This window comes from Scyliorhinus canicula, chromosome 18 (assembly GCF_902713615.1).
Source record: "Scyliorhinus canicula chromosome 18, sScyCan1.1, whole genome shotgun sequence".
NCBI lineage: Eukaryota > Metazoa > Chordata > Chondrichthyes > Carcharhiniformes > Scyliorhinidae > Scyliorhinus > Scyliorhinus canicula.
Genome location: NC_052163.1, coordinates 64181370 through 64197777, shown reverse-complemented (window position 1 = coordinate 64197777; position 16408 = coordinate 64181370). Strand labels below are relative to the sequence as shown.

Genomic DNA, 16408 nt, shown 5'->3' with positions numbered 1-16408 from the left:
TAAATCCTGGACCGTTTAGCATTAAAACATCTGCACTTCAGGCCACCAGACACGCTGTTTTCAGCAACATAAAGTAAGTAAATATTAACAAAGTAAGTAAATATTTAAAAAGATAATCCAGAACAGTTCTGGAATCTGAGGGGTATATGATTGAGCATTGCAGCCATTGCAATTTGAGATTCCAGCAGGGTTAACTTCAGTGGGCAATTATTTAGTTTGATATTTCAGTACAGTTGATTTCAGCTGGCAAATGCGATTCCAGTGTTCTGTGGTTTGGTGAATAAACGTCCCAGTTCTCTTTTCAGCTGCAGTCCTTGCTGACTTCCACAGTCAGGGGGAGGAAGATCAACAGGCACCGTAAGTGTGCTTTTTAATTCTGTGTCAAAGTTCCAGCACTTGTTCTCACAGAACACACACACATACCCACAGAAACTGGGGGCAGCCTTTCAGCTAGTTTTTAACTCATTCTTTGTCCATTCCAAGTGGGCAGGTGAATCCGCAAAATCTGTCTGGGCATTACACAAGGAATCTCTTGATGAGATGGGCATTATGTCCCACTGTCCCCACTGAAGACAACAATTAGTTTCTGGATGCTTTTAGAAGTACCTTGTCTGGTAACCAGGTAGGGTCTAGAGTCTCAGAGAATCACACTGCAACCATTCAGCTAGTGGCTCGTGTGTCCATTAAAAAAAGCTCTGGTCTGATTTAAAGTCCAATATTTCCAGATATGTTTCAGTGTTTTCCCTTCATTATTATGACACATGTTCACATTCCTCCCACAAGGTAAGAAAGGCAGTGAGATCTTTTCCAAGTCTTTTTTCAGAAGATGCAAGTGCCACTGGCAAGGCCAACCTTTTGTGACTCATCCGTAGTTGCCCAGCGAGAAGGTGGTGGTGAGCGACTTTAGTCCATGCAGTGCAGACTAACCCACAGTGTTGTCAGAGTTGGAGGTGAAGAAACAGTGGCGATATCTTTCCAAGTCAGGATGACGTGTGGCTTGGAGGGGACCCTGCAGCTGTTGTCATTCCCATGAGCACCACTGTACATCATTCCCCTCCCACAGCTTATAGACATACACACAGCATTCATTGCCCCCCTCCCCAGCTTGCAAATTACATAACCATCAACGTTACGCTTGCGAACACAGCTGTCCAAATTCTGTAAACTGAATGAATGATCGTGACCATTGGAGGTCAGAGTTATATTCTGTCGAAAGACATTCAATGGTAGACTCCCAGCCCACATAATCAGCCATAGCAACAAGTCTCAATTGAAGTTAACAGAGGGTCAGTGCTGTCCCAAATCCAAACCGAAAAGCAGGACAGATTCCATTTAAATTTATATTAGTGAATTCGTGGATTAGAGTCATTGTATCTGTCACACTGTAAAGTGACAAGCGACCATGCTCCATGAACATTCCAATTCTGTTGTAGCTTACGCTCGGTATTTCAGACTCTACTCCATTATCAAAGACTAAGAAAGTATTACGTGGTGTGAGGTGCAAATCTAAACACAGTGACATGTTATTCCTACCAAGTATACTGGAAGGGGCAATGCCTTTTCTTTGCATTTTAATGCACGCAATGCCCACACAAATATGGCTACTATTATCACTTTTATACAATTTTACTTCACAATATCTACAGGAAGAGCCTGTCCACATATTCTCACACAGGACTTGTGGTTGTATATCAAATCTACTATGATGATCAGGATAATTTATTGGTGATGAATGTGACACTGTCCGATACCCATTATAGAAGCGAAGATGGCTATTTGCTGAATTCTTATCAAATTGCAGCCTTTCAGCATCTGTGGACACAAAGAACGAGAGAGAATTCCATTGTTAGAATGCATGTTTCAAAAGTCAGACTGGAAATGAGCGTTATCGTATCAATTCTCAGATAACCCAGCTGCCATTGCATGTAAACCACATCCCACACAGGAGCATTGGACGTAAGTGGAAGGGAATTCCCTGTTGGAGTTGCAAGCTAGATTTCACAGACTCACAGAATCACAGAATGGTACAGTGCTGAAGAGCACGTCAGCCCATCGAGTCTGCACTGTCGCATGAAAAACACCTGACCTGACTACCTAATCCCATTTGCCAGAATTGGCCCATAGCCTTGAATGTTATGATACGCCAATTGCCCATCATAAAGGATGTGAGGTATCCCTTCTTTACCACCCTCCCAGGCAGTGCTTTCCAGACCATTACCACCCTCTGGGTAAAAAGGTTTTTCCTCAAATTCCCCCTAAAACCTCCTACACCTCACCTTGAACTCATGTCCCCTCATAACAGCCCCTTCAACTAAGTGGAACAGCTGCTCCCTATGCACCCAATAACTTACTACATCAAGGAGTAATTCGGCCCGTAGCCTCAACAAACAATGCCCCAATATGGCCCGTAAAGAAACCCGGCGGTTCATGGATATTGATCATTGACTACCGAGAACTTAACAAGGTCACCCCATTAGCATCCCCCACCATTGCCACGAGTCCTGAAAGCATGCTGAAGCATGGAGTACATACTAAGTACTTTACTGTGCTGGACATTAGCAAGACTTTTGGTCCATTCCCTTAGATAAGGCCTGTCAATACTGTGAAAAGCCCTTAGTCGCCACATTCCAGTGCCTGTTCGGATACACAGAGGGAGAATTCAGAATGTCCAAATTACCTAACAACACATCTTTCGGGACTTGTGGGAGGGAATCGGAGCACCCGGTGGAAACCCACGCAGACACGGGGAGAACATGCAGATTCCACACAGACAGTGACCCTAGCCGGCAACTGAACCTGGCACCCTAGCCCTGTGAAGCAACAGTGCGAACCACTGTGCTACCGTGCCGCCCAATGATGGTAAGGTTACGGGAATAGGGCTGAATGGCCTTCTTCTGCACTTTAGAGATTCTATGTGAGTATCATTGAACAAAACATAGCAATTGTCAGGAACACTCACACTGTAAGAAATTCCTTCTGAGACCTGTGTTGGGTGTTTTCATGATGCTTGGAGTGGCTGTACAAAGAAAATATAATAAAACAGAATCAATACAGTCCTCCAGGTAGCTGCAGGTCTGCTCTATTAACCTTCTTCAACTTCTTAGTAAGAAGATTAAACAGATCGATTAAGAGAGATATCTATAGACTGTATGTATAGACATTTGGCGGTGGCCAAGACTGGCCCAAAATTAGGCTCAATTTCAATTTCTTGGTCAAGCTTCCAGGCACCTATCACGTCTCCACTGACTGTTTGCTTGTCTCTCAGTATCGGGGAAAGAGGGACGTGACAGCGGAAGGTGGTTGCAGCCAACAGGAGAGCTGGCATCAGGGTGAATGTAGAATCCGCACAGAGTGAACACACATGGAACGAAGGATAGGCTGCATGAAATACGGGTTTATTTACACGTACACTAATTCTCTCCACACCCGAAGGGTCTCCCACCACGACCTATACTCAGGTTGGAGTTTTTACACTATGTGGGCCCCCCTCATTAAAGGGGAAGTTTAAATTCAGTGGAAGTCACGGGGAACCGGATGGTCCCCGCCCCGTGACCTCAGTGGGAGTTGTAACAGTGAACCAGCTTTAGTGAGCTTGTGTTCTTATGGGACATCCAAGAGAAAAGGCACTATATAAAACTGAGTCTTGCTTTCACCTGACAGGAGTCCAGATAGGCAATAGGTACCCGATTGAATCTTTTATTACAAGTTTAGGCAAACAGATTGAAAAGATGCCAGGTTTATTTGCAGTCTGTGTTGTTGATACAATTGGCCTCAATGTTCCATTCTGAAGGGAAACCCACCGCACCCCCACATCCCTCAAGCCCAAAGGACTCAGAAACAAATGGGTGTGACAGACATTCATTCTTGTTCTGATTTGAACACATAACGCAGTATCAGATTTATGCTCACTATTACAGGATCACCAGAAAATGTAAAAGATAATACCAATTTATTTTCTTTACGACATGCTCTCTCTCTTAAAGCCTTCTTTCCCATCTCTTCCACCCTCACCTCAAATAATAAGCACAAGAAACTCATGAGACATTGCCATGAAGATTGCGACCATCTGACGGTGGCATGGTGGTGCGGTGGTTAGCACTGCTGTCTCACGGCACCGAGGACCGACCCGGGATCCACCCCAGCCCCGGGTCACTGTCTGTGTGGAGTTTGCACATTCTTCCAGTGTCTGCGTGGGTCTCAGCCCCACAACACAAAGATGTGCCTGGTAGATGAATTTGCCACGCTAAATTGTCCCTTAATGATCAAAAACAGAATTGGGCATTTTCAATGTATGAAAAAAACGATTGGGATCATCCGATTTTTGCCTCAAAAATGCCCATCCCTTCCAGTAGTCCATTAGGGCAAGTGACATTTGCTCTAAAGTTCCTCCTTGGTTTGCACCAAAATTCACATCTTTGTTGAGTCTCTAAAATCTCTATTAAGTTACCATTAAATTGCTGACCACCCAACTTCTCTTCCTGGCTCCCAAGTTAACTGATAGCATTAACTGTTCTCTCTTCAGATCCTATCCTGCTCTCCTTCTAAACTCCATCATCACCGTCCTTGCCAACTACCGCTCCATCTCCAATCTCCCTTTCTTCTCATGCTGTCATCTCCCAAATCCCAGAACACCGGCCTGAATGTTTCATCAGTCAGGCGTGGGTGCCCAGCGGGCCCGGAAGTGGGACTGAAATACATTCCCAGCCGTGGTCAGCCCCGGAGTGTAACTTCATGCTGACTGACCAATTAACGGCCATTCAGGATAAAACACTGAATGACTGAGTGCTGACGGGAGGGTGGCTGCTGAGGAAAGGGAGGGTTTGGGCTGGCGTTTTCAAATGTGCTCCCTCAGGGGGAGAGCTGCTGTGGAGCTGACTCAGGAAGCTGCTGAAAAATGAACGTCAATGTAAAACTGCCTCCTGAATGTCTGGGCAGCGCAATCATACACAGACCTCAGTCCCCAGATACATTTCTTCATGTTATTCGAGCCCCGGCCTTTCCTCCTGCCCAGGATCAAGGTTACAGCTACAATATAATGGCCACTTACCAATCAGCCCACCCGCCCTCCGTCCAGGCAGACGGGCCACGTAAGATTCCAGCCAATCACTGCTTTGTTCATTTAAATTGGCATCGTGATTGTCAGCGGGCAACCATCCGACTTGTACAAAATTAGGGTTAGGGTTAGGGTTAGGGTTAGGGTTAGGCCCGCACACGAACAGTATACTTAAAATTCTGGCCTCCCTGTTTGAATCCCCCATATCAAGTTTTGGTCCCTGTCACAGTACCAAATCAGCTCTTAACAAATAACAAAGGACATCTCATGGGATTGTAACAAACCTTCCCTCCTCATTCTCCTCAACGTGTCTGAAAGACTTTGACTTGGTTGACCACACCATCATCCATTTCAATGGCCTTCCTGTGATTTGATTTTGATTTTGATTTGATTTGGAAAATTTAAAGCAGCAGTAAATCATACTTAGACATAATAGAATACTATCAAAAATACTTACAACTTATGAACTCTTCCATGGTCATCAACTTCTTTGAATGGGCTGCGGAAAGCAAATATAATGAAGGAAAATTATTGCAGGCTTGTATTAAATTTCCACAGCTATTTTCAGCCAGTTGCATTGCTCTGTTGATTTTATTTATCATCTCAATAATGACAGACACAAAGTAGAGAGAGAAATCTGTAGGCTGATTGCTCTCGGGGTTGAAGTCACTCCCTCGGGGAAAGATTTTCCCAGATGCAGAGTCTGTACTACCTGAAACTGCAAAAAACCCGGGCATGAGTTCAATGGTTTATTTGAGCTGTAAGCTCCTTCTGCAGCTCACCCATTTCCAAAAACTAAATTAAGATCACTTCAGATAAATGCTGAGATTGTGATCACTGGACAGGCTGCATTCCTGCCTGGAAAATATGAGTGAGGTAGGCCCAACGAAGCAGGCAGACGAGCTTCCCAGAGGGGTCCTGATTCAATGTTCGGCAAGTCTATCCATTAGTCAATGGAAGCAGTCAAACCGTTTTAGGTGGCTGCTCGGGACGCCTGAAGTGGAGCCTTACTCAGGCTGGGGTCAGATGTTTATCAGGCATGCTTGAGGCACAGGATGTTGGCCTCAAATTACCCTGGGCGGGTTAAGTGTCTCAAAAATCTGAACAACGGGTGGAGTTAGCTGTTTCCTGCTGCGACTATGCAGTAACAACACCAGCAGCGTTTTCCACAAACAAGATGCAGATGTAAAGCCAAAAAGGGCTTTCTGCCTCCCCACTCAAGTGAGGAAAGTGATATATAGATTTCAGTGCCTGTGTGATGTCAATCTTATGCCATACATCCCAACAACAGGCACATCATATTGAATGGTACATTCCTCTGGTTGTTTACATAACACATTTAGACATAATAGTGAACTATCAAAACTACGTATGGATTAACACTTCCATGGGCACCTTCTTTGGATGGGCTGCACAAAGTAAATATAATGCAGGAAAATCATTGCAGGCTTGCATTTAACTTCCACAGCTTTTTCAGCAAAATGCATTGTTCTATTTATTTTATTTATCATCTCATAAGTAGAGAAAGAAATCTATGGAGCTGAAGTTTCACAGAATCCTTATAGTGCAGGAGGCCATTCAGCCCATTGAGCCTTCACTGACCCTTTGAAATACCACCCTGCCTAGGCCCACACCCCCACCCTATTGCTGAAACCCCACCCAATTTTAGCGTGGCCAATTTACCTAACCTGCACATCTTTGGACTGTGGGAGGAAACCGGAGCACCCGGAGGAAACCCATGCAGATACTGCGAAAAAATGTGGAATTTCTTAAGAAGATGTTGGTGTCCAGCCCAGACCACGATTCGCATCAACTGACAATGGTGGCTGATTTTAACTGCGTGTTACATCCAGGATGGATAGGTCGAGCCTCAAGTCCTTGACCAAGCTCGGAATGGCAAAGGAACTGGGGCTGTTCATGGATTAGATGGGGATGGACCCATGGAGGTTTACGCATCGGGGAGAGGGGAGAACTTTCCTTCTTCTCCCAAGTGAATCGGGCATTCTCTCAAATAGATTATCTCGCGGTGGGGAAATTGATACTCCCGGGGATTGTGGGAGTAGAATATGAAGTGCTGGGAGCAGATCACGCACCACATTATGTGAACGTGAGGTTCCAAACAGGCTGAGCTCTGAGACCCTTGTGAAGGTTCGATCCTAGCAGACAAAATGGCCTCGGTGATAGAGGACCATGTGGAGTTCAACAAAAACACGAAGGTCAGGACAGCACGATGGTGCAGTGGTTAGCACTGCTGCCTCATGGCGCCGAGGTACCAGGTTCGATCCCAGCTCTGGGTCACTGGGTCCGTGTGGAGTTTGCCCATTCTCCCCATGTTTGCGTGGGTTTCACCCTCACAATCCAAAGCTGTGCAGGGTAGGTGGATTGGCCATGTTAAATTGCCCCTTCATTGTAAAAAAGGAATTGGGTATTCTAAATTTATTTTTTAAAAAACAAGATGGTCTTGTCCTTCATGTTTTGGGGGGCATTGAAGGCAGTGGTAACAGTCTCTCGGCTGTCCATGTCAGTGGTCTATGTCATGCACACCTTAGCGGAGGTAAGGACGCCAAGGCAGTCATGATGCAGTGACAAGCTCCCTGAACAGACCATCTCTCATTCATTCCCTGACCAAGGCTGAGCCAACGCAGACGTCGTTAGTGTAATATTGAGTGTTTCCTGATGGAACGAGCACACATCAGCACTTCTGAGTGACCTTAGATCATAGATCATAGATTTTACAGTGCAGAAGGAGGCCATTTGGCCCATCGAGTCTGCACCGGCCCTTGCAAAGAGCACCCCACTCAAGCCCACGTATCTACCCTATCCCCGGAACCCAGCAATCCCCACTTTACCTTTTTGGACACTAAGGGCAATTTAGCATGGCCAATCCAACTAACCCGCACATCTTTGGACAGTGGGAGGAAACCACAGCACCCGGAGGAAACCCACGCACACACGGGGAGAACGTGCAGGCTCTACACAGACATTGATCCAGCCGGAAATCAAACCTGGGACCCTGGAGCTGTGAAGCAAATGTGCTACTATGCTGCCCAGGACCTTGTCCTGCTAAGTAACATTGAGGAAACGACTGCGACAGTGAAATTCAAAACTGCTCGCTCTTTTCTCCTGCCTATGTTGTTCAGGACTCACCACTGAAGAGGACACAGTGCTCAAAGGACACAGCGCCCTGAGGATACAGTGAGCCAAATATACAGTAAGCTGAGGATACAGTGCACTGTGGATACAGTATGCTGAGCTCTGAGGATAGAGTGAGCTCAGGACAAGTGCGCTGAGGATACAGTGAGCTGAGGACAGAATGCCCCGAGGACACAGTGCCCCAAGGACACAGTGAGCTGAGGATACAGTGAGCTGAGGATACAGTGCGCTGAGGATACAGTGAGCTGAGGACAGAATGCCCCGAGGACACAGTGCCCCAAGGACACAGTGAGCTGAGGATACAGTGAGCTGAGGATACAGTGAGCTGAGGACAGAATGCCCCGAGGACACAGTGCCCCAAGGACACAGTGAGCTGAGGATACAGTGAGCTGAGGATACAGTGAGCTGAGGATACAGTGAGCTGAGGATACAGTGAGCTGAGGATACAGTGAGCTGAGGATACAGTGAGCTGAGGATACTGTGAGCTGAGGATACAGTGAGCTGAGGATACAGTGAGCTGAGGATACAGTGAGCTGAGGATACAGTGAGCTGAGGATACGGTGAGCTGAGGATACAGTGAGCTGAGGATACAGTGAGCTGAGGATACAGTGAGCTGAGGATACAGTGAGCTGAGGACACAGTGAGCTGAGGATACAGTGAGCTGAGGATACAGTGAGCTGAGGACACAGTGAGCTGAGGATACAGTGAGCTGAGGATACAGTGAGCTGAGGATACAGTGAGCTGAGGATAAAGTGAACTGAGGATACAGTGAGCTGGAGATACAGAGAGCTGAGGATAGGGTGAGCTGAGGATACAGTGAGCTGAGGATACAGTGCGCTGAGGATACAGTGAGCTGAGGATACAGTGAGCTGAGGATACAGTGAGCTGAGGATACAGTGAGCTGAGGATACAGTGAGCTGAGGATACAGTGAGCTGAGGATACAGTGAGCTGAGGATACAGTGAGCTGAGGATACAGTGAGCTGAGGATACAGTGCGCTGAGGATACAGTGAGCTGAGGATACAGTGAGCTGAGGATACAGTGAGCTGAGGATACAGTGAGCTTAGGATACAGTGAGCTGGAGATACAGAGAGCTGAGGATACGGTGAGCTGAGGATACAGTGAGCTGAGGATACAGTGCGCTGAGGATACAGTGAGCTGAGGATACAGTGAGTTGGAGATACAGTGAGCTGAGGATACTGTGAGCTGAGGATACAGTGAGCTGAGGATACAGTGAGCTGAGGATACAGTGAGCTGAGGATACAGTGAGCTGGAGATACAGTGAGCTGAGGATACTGTGAGCTGAGGATACATGGAGCTGAGGATACGGTGAGCTGAGGATACAGTGAGCTGAGGATACAGTGAGCTGAGGATACAGGGAGCTGAGGATACGGTGAGCTGAGGATACAGTGAGCTGAGGATACAGTGCGCTGAGGATACAGTGAGCTGAGGATACAGTGAGCTGAGGATACAGTGCGCTGAGGATACAGTGAGCTGAGGATACAGTGAGCTGGAGATACAGTGATCTGAGGATACAGTGAGCTGAGGATACAGTGAGCTGAGGATACTGTGAGCTGAGGATACAGTGCGCTGAGGATACAGTGAGCAGAGGATACAGTGAGCTGAGGATACAGTGAGCTGAGGATACAGTGAGCTGAGGATACAGTGAGCTGGAGACACAGTGAGCTGAGGATACAGTGAGCTGAGGACACAGTGAGCTGAGGATACAGTGAGCTGAGGACACAGTGAGCTGAGGATACAGTGAGCTGAGGATACAGTGAGCTGAGGATACAGTGAGCTGAGGATACAGTGAGCTGAGGATACAGTGAGCTGAGGATACAGTGAGCTGGAGATACAGAGAGCTGAGGATACGGTGAGCTGAGGATACAGTGAGCTGAGGATACAGTGAGCTGAGGATACAGTGAGCTGAGGATACAGTGAGCTGAGGATACAGTGAGCTGAGGATACAGTGAGCTGAGGATACAGTGAGCTGAGGATACAGTGAGCTGAGGATACAGTGAGTTGAGGATACAGTGAGCTGAGGATACAGTGAGCTGAGGATACAGTGAGCCAAATATACAGTAAGCTGAGGATACAGTGCACTGTGGATACAGTATGCTGAACTCTGAGGATAGAGTGTGCTGAGGACAGATTGCCCTGAGGACACAGTGAGCTGAGGATACAGTGAGCTGAGGATACAGTGAGCTGAGGATACAGTGAGCTGAGGACAGATTGCCCCGAGGACACAGTGAGCTGAGGATACAGTGAGCTGAGGATACAGTGAGCTGTAGATACAGTGAGCTGAGGATACAGTGAGCTGAGGACACAGTGCCCCAAGGACAGAGTGAGCTGAGGACACAGTGAGCTGAGGATACAGTGAGCTGAGGATACAGTGAGCTGAGGATACAGTGAGTTGGAGATACAGTGAGCTGGAGATACAATGAGCTGCAGATACAGTGAGCTGAGGATACAGTGAGTTGGAGATACAGTGAGCTGCAGATACAGTGAGCTGAGGACACAGTGCGCTGAGGATACTGTGAGCTGAGGACACAGTGAGCTGAGGATACAGTGAGCTGAGGACAGAATGGCCCGAGGACACAGTGCCCCAAGGACAGAGTGAGCTGAGGATACAGTGCGCTGAGGATACAGTGAGCTGAGGACACAGTGAGCTGAGGATACAGTGAGCTGGAGATACAGTGAGCTGAGGATACTGTGAGCTGAGGATACAGTGAGCTGAGGATACTGTGAGCTGAGGATACAGTGCGCTGAGGATACAGTGAGCTAAGGATACAGTGAGCTGAGGACACAGTGAGCTGAGGATACAGTGAGCTGAGGATACAGGGAGCTGAGGATACGGTGAGCTGAGGATACAGTGAGCTGAGGACACAGTGAGCTGAGGATACAGTGAGCTGAGGATACAGTGAGCTGAGGATACAGTGAGCTGAGGATACAGTGAGCTGAGGATACAGTGAGCTGAGGATACAGTGAGCTGGAGACACAGTGAGCTGAGGATACAGTGAGCTGAGGATACAGTGAGCTGAGGATACAGTGAGCTGGAGACGCAGTGAGCTGAGGACACAGTGAGCTGAGGACACAGTGAGCTGAGGATACAGTGAGCTGAGGACACAGTGAGCTGAGGATACAGTGAGCTGAGGATACAGTGAGCTGGAGATACAGTGAGCTGAGGATACAGTGAGCTGAGGATACAGTGAGCCAAATATACAGTAAGCTGAGGATACAGTGCACTGTGCATACAGTATGCTGAACTCTGAGGATAGAGTGTGCTGAGGACAGATTGCCCCGAGGACACAGTGAGCTGAGGATACAGTGAGCTGAGGATACAGTGAGCTGAGGACAGATTGCCCCGAGCACACAGTGAGCTGAGGATACAGTGAGCTGAGGATACAGTGAGCTGTAGATACAGTGAGCTGAGGATACAGTGAGCTGAGGACACAGTGCCCCAAGGACAGAGTGAGCTGAGGACACAGTGAGCTGAGGATACAGTGAGCTGAGGATACAGTGAGTTGGAGATACAGTGAGCTGGAGATACAGTGAGCTGCAGATACAGTGAGCTGAGGACACAGTGCGCTGAGGATACTGTGAGCTGAGGACACAGTGCCCCGAGGACACAGTGAGCTGAGGATACAGTGAGCTGAGGACAGAATGGCCCGAGGACACAGTGCCCCAAGGACAGAGTGAGCTGAGGATACAGTGCGCTGAGGATACAGTGAGCTGAGGACACAGTGAGCTGAGGATACAGTGAGCTGAGGATATAGTGAGCTGGAGATACAGTGAGCTGAGGATACAGTGAGCTGAGGATACAGAGAGCTGAGGATACAGTGAGCTGAGATACAGTGAGTGGAGGATACAGTGAGCTGAGGACACAGTGAGCTGGAGATACAGGGAGCTGAGGATACAGTGAGCTGAGGATACAGTGAGCTGAGGATACAGAGAGCTGAGGATACAGTGAGCTGAGGATACAGTGAGCTGAGGATACAGAGAGCTGAGGATACAGAGAGCTGAGGATACAGTGAGCTGAGGATACAGAGAGCTGAGGATACAGTGAGCTGGAGATACAGTGAGCTGGAGATACAGTGAGCTGGAGATACAGTGAGCTGAGGATACAGAGAGCTGAGGATACAGTGAGCTGAAGGTAAAGTGAGCTGAGATTCAGTGAGCTGGAGACACAGTGCGCTGAGGACACAGTGCGCTGAGGATACAGTGAGCTGAGGATATAGTGAGCTGGAGATACAGTGAGCTGAAGACACAGTGAGTTGAGGATACAGTGCGCTGAGGATACAGTGAGCTGGAGACACAGTGCGCTGAGGACACAGTGAGCTGAAGACACAGTGAGCTGAGGATACAGTGAGCTGAGGACACAGTGAGCTGAAGACACAATGAGCTGAGGACACAGTTAGCTGAGGATACAGTGAGCTGGAGATACAGTGAGCTGAGGATACAGTGAGCTGGAGATACAGTGAGTTGAGGATACAGGGAGCTGAGGATACAGTGAGCTGGAGATACAGTGAGCTGAGGATATAGTGAGTTGGAGATACAGTGAGCTGAGGATACAGTGAGCTGAGGATACAGTGAGCTGGAGATACAGTGAGCTGAGGATATAGTGAGCTGTGATACAGTGAGCTGAGGATACAGTGAGCTGAGGATACAGTGAGCTGAGGATACAGTGAGCTGGAGATACAGTGAGCTGAGGATACAGTGAGTTGGAGATACAGTGAGCTGAGGATATAGTGAGTTGGAGATACAGTGAGCTGAGGATACAGTGAGCTGGAGATACAGTGAGCTGAGGACACAGTGAGCTGAAGACACAGTGAACTGAGAATACAGAGCGCTGAGGACACAGACAGCTGAGGACACAGTGAGCTGAGGATACAGTGAGCTGAGGATACAGTGAGCTGGAGATACAGTGAGCTGAGATACAGTGAGCTGAGGATACAGTGAGCTGAGGATACAGTGAGCTGAGGATACAGTGAGCTGAGGATACAGTGAGCTGGAGATACAGTGAGCTGAGGATATAGTGAGTTGGAGATACAGTGAGCTGAGGATACAGTGAGCTGAGGATACAGTGAGTTGGAGATACAGTGAGCTGAGGATACAGTGAGCTGGAGATACAGTGAGCTGAGGATATAGTGAGCTGTGATACAGTGAGCTGGAGATACAGTGAGCTGTAGATACAGTGAGCTGGAGATACAGTGAGCTGGAGATACAGTGAGCTGAGGATACAGTGCGCTGAGGATATAGTGAGCTGGATACAGTTAGCTGAGGATACAGTGAGTTGGAGATACAGTGAGCTGAGGATACAGTGAGCTGAGGATACAGTGAGCTGGAGATACAGTGAGCTGTAGATACAGTGAGCTGGAGATACAGTGAGCTGGAGATACAGTGAGCTGAGGATACAGTGCGCTGAGGATATAGTGAGCTGGATACAGTTAGCTGAGGATACAGTGAGTTGGAGATACAGTGAGCTGAGGATATAGTGAGTTGGAGATACAGTGAGCTGAGGATACAGTGAGTTGGAGATACAGTGAGCTGAGGATACATTGAGCTGAGGATACAGTGAGCTGGAGATACAGTTAGCTGAGGATACAGTGAGTTGGAGATACAGTGAGCTGAGGATACAGTGAGTTGGAGATACAGTGAGCTGAGGATACAGTGAGCTGGAGATACAGTGAGCTGAGGACACAGTGAGCTGAAGACACAGTGAACTGAGAATACAGAGCGCTGAGGACACAGACAGCTGAGGACACAGTGAGCTGAGGATACAGTGCGCTGAGGATACAGTGAGCTGAGGACAGAATGCCCCGAGGACACAGTGCCCCAAGGACACAGTGAGCTGAGGATACAGTGAGCTGAGGATACAGTGCGCTGAGGATACAGTGAGCTGAGGACAGAATGCCCCGAGGACACAGTGCCCCAAGGACAGAGTGAGCTGAGGATACAGTGAGCTGAGGATACAGTGAGCTGAGGATACAGTGCGCTGAGGATACAGTGAGCTGAGGATACAGTGCGCTGGAGATACAGTGAGCTGAGGACACAGTGAGCTGAGGATACAGTGAGTTGGAGATACAGTGAGCTGAGGATACAGTGAGCTGGAGATACAGTGAGCTGAGGATACAGTGCCCCAAGGACAGAGTGAGCTGAGGATACAGTGAGCTGAGGATACAGTGAGCTGAGGATACAGTGAGCTGAGGATACAGTGAGCTGAGGATACAGTGAGCTGAGGATACAGTGAGCTGAGGATACAGTGAGCTGAGGATACAGTGAGCTGAGGATACAGTGAGCTTAGGATACAGTGAGCTGAGGATACAGTGAGCTGGAGATACAGTGAGCTGAGGATACAGTGAGCTGAGGATACAGTGAGCTGAGGATACAGTGAGCTGAGGATACAGTGAGCTGAGGATACAGTGAGCTGGAGATACAGTGAGCTGAGGACAGAATGCCCCGAGGACACAGTGCCCCGAGGACACAGTGCCCCAAGGACAGAGTGAGCTGAGGATACAGTGAGCTGAGGATACAGTGAGCTGAGGATACAGTGAGCTGAGGATACAGTGAGCTGAGGATACAGTGAGCTGAGGATACAGTGAGCTGAGGATACAGTGAGCTGGAGATACAGTGAGCTGAGGATACAGTGCGCTGAGGATACAGTGAGCTGAGGATACAGTGAGCTGAGGATACAGTGAGCTGAGGATACAGTGAGCTGAGGATACAGTGAGCTGAGGATACAGTGAGCTGGAGATACAGTGAGCTGAGGACAGAATGCCCCGAGGACACAGTGCCCCGAGGACACAGTGCCCCAAGGACAGAGTGAGCTGAGGATACAGTGAGCTGAGGATACAGTGAGCTGAGGATACAGTGAGCTGAGGATACAGTGAGCTGAGGATACAGTGAGCTGAGGATACAGTGCGCTGAGGATACAGTGAGCTGAGGATACAGTGAGCTGAGGATACAGTGAGCTGAGGATACAGTGAGCTGAGGATACAGTGAGCTGAGGATACAGTGAGCTGAGGGTACTACTATATTACTTGGTTTAAGCAATATATGTCGTTACTAACTGTTGACAATGTTGAGGAAGACTCGAGGAAGTAAACTGAAAGAATTCATTAAGTAATGACAAAATTAATAAATGAGTTCAACACTCTTCTGATCTAACTCCAGCAACAAAGTAATAATTACTAACTATACAAACTGTATCTAAGCTACACGTGGTGGCTGGACTGAGATCTCCCTGCTACACTGATGTCCTTCCTGTAACTCCTGCTGGAAGTGAGGGAGAAAGCTTCTGTGAGCCCCGGTTATATAGTGGGTCATGTAATACCCTCTGGTGGTTATGGGCATCACGGTAGCACAGTGGTTAGCACAGTTGCTTCACAGCTCCAGGGTCCCAGGTTCAATTCCTGGCTTGGGTCACTGTGCAGAGCCTGCACGTTCTCCCCATGTCTGGGTGGGTTTCCTCCAGGTGCTCCGGTTTCCTCCCACAGTCTAAAGATGTGCAGGTTACTTGGATTGGCCATGCTAAATTGCCCATAGTGTTCAAAATGTTTAGGTGGGTATGGTGTGGGCTTAGGTGGGTTGATCTTTCCGATGGGCCAAATGGCCTCCTTCTGCACTGTCAATTCTATGTCTGTGTCAATGCCACAGCTGGATACAGTTCTCTGAGGACACAGTGCTCTGAGGATACAGTGCATTGGAGATACAGTGCTCTGAGGATACAGTGCTCTGAGGACACACTGCTCTGAGGGATCAGTGCTCTGAGGACACAGTGCACTGAGGATACAGTGCACTGAGGATACAGTGCATTGGAGATGCAGTGCTCTGAGGATACAGTGCATTGGATATACAGTGCTCTGAGGATACAGTGCATTGGATATACAGTGCTCTGAGGATACAGTGCGCTGAGGACACAGTGCTCTGAGGACACAGTGCTCTGAGGACACAGTGCACTGAGGATACAGTGCATTGGAGATGCAGTGCTCTGAGGATACAGTGCATTGGAGATGCAGTGCTCTGAGGATACAGTGCATTGGAGATGCAGTGCTCTGAGGATACAGTGCATTGGATATACAGTGCTCTGAGGATACAGTGCTCTGAGGGCACAGTGCGCTGGGGACACTGTGCATTGGATATATAGTGCTCTGAGGATACAGTGCTCTGAGGGCACAGTGCGCTGGGGACACTGTGCATTGGA

General features: G+C 48.2%; 1 protein-coding gene across 1 annotated transcript in view; it reads left to right on the top strand.

Annotated features, from left to right (window-relative positions):
* Nucleotides 1-280: 280 nt before the first annotated feature.
* The window catches only part of LOC119953719 (transient receptor potential cation channel subfamily V member 6-like), a gene marked incomplete at its 5' end in the record, with an annotated part of 155606 nt that continues 139478 nt past the window's right edge, over nucleotides 281-16408 (top strand). Inside the window, one exon of the mRNA XM_038778267.1 lies at nucleotides 281-357. Coding sequence (XP_038634195.1) covers nucleotides 281-357 — 77 coding nt within the window. The remainder of the gene's footprint in view (nucleotides 358-16408) is intronic.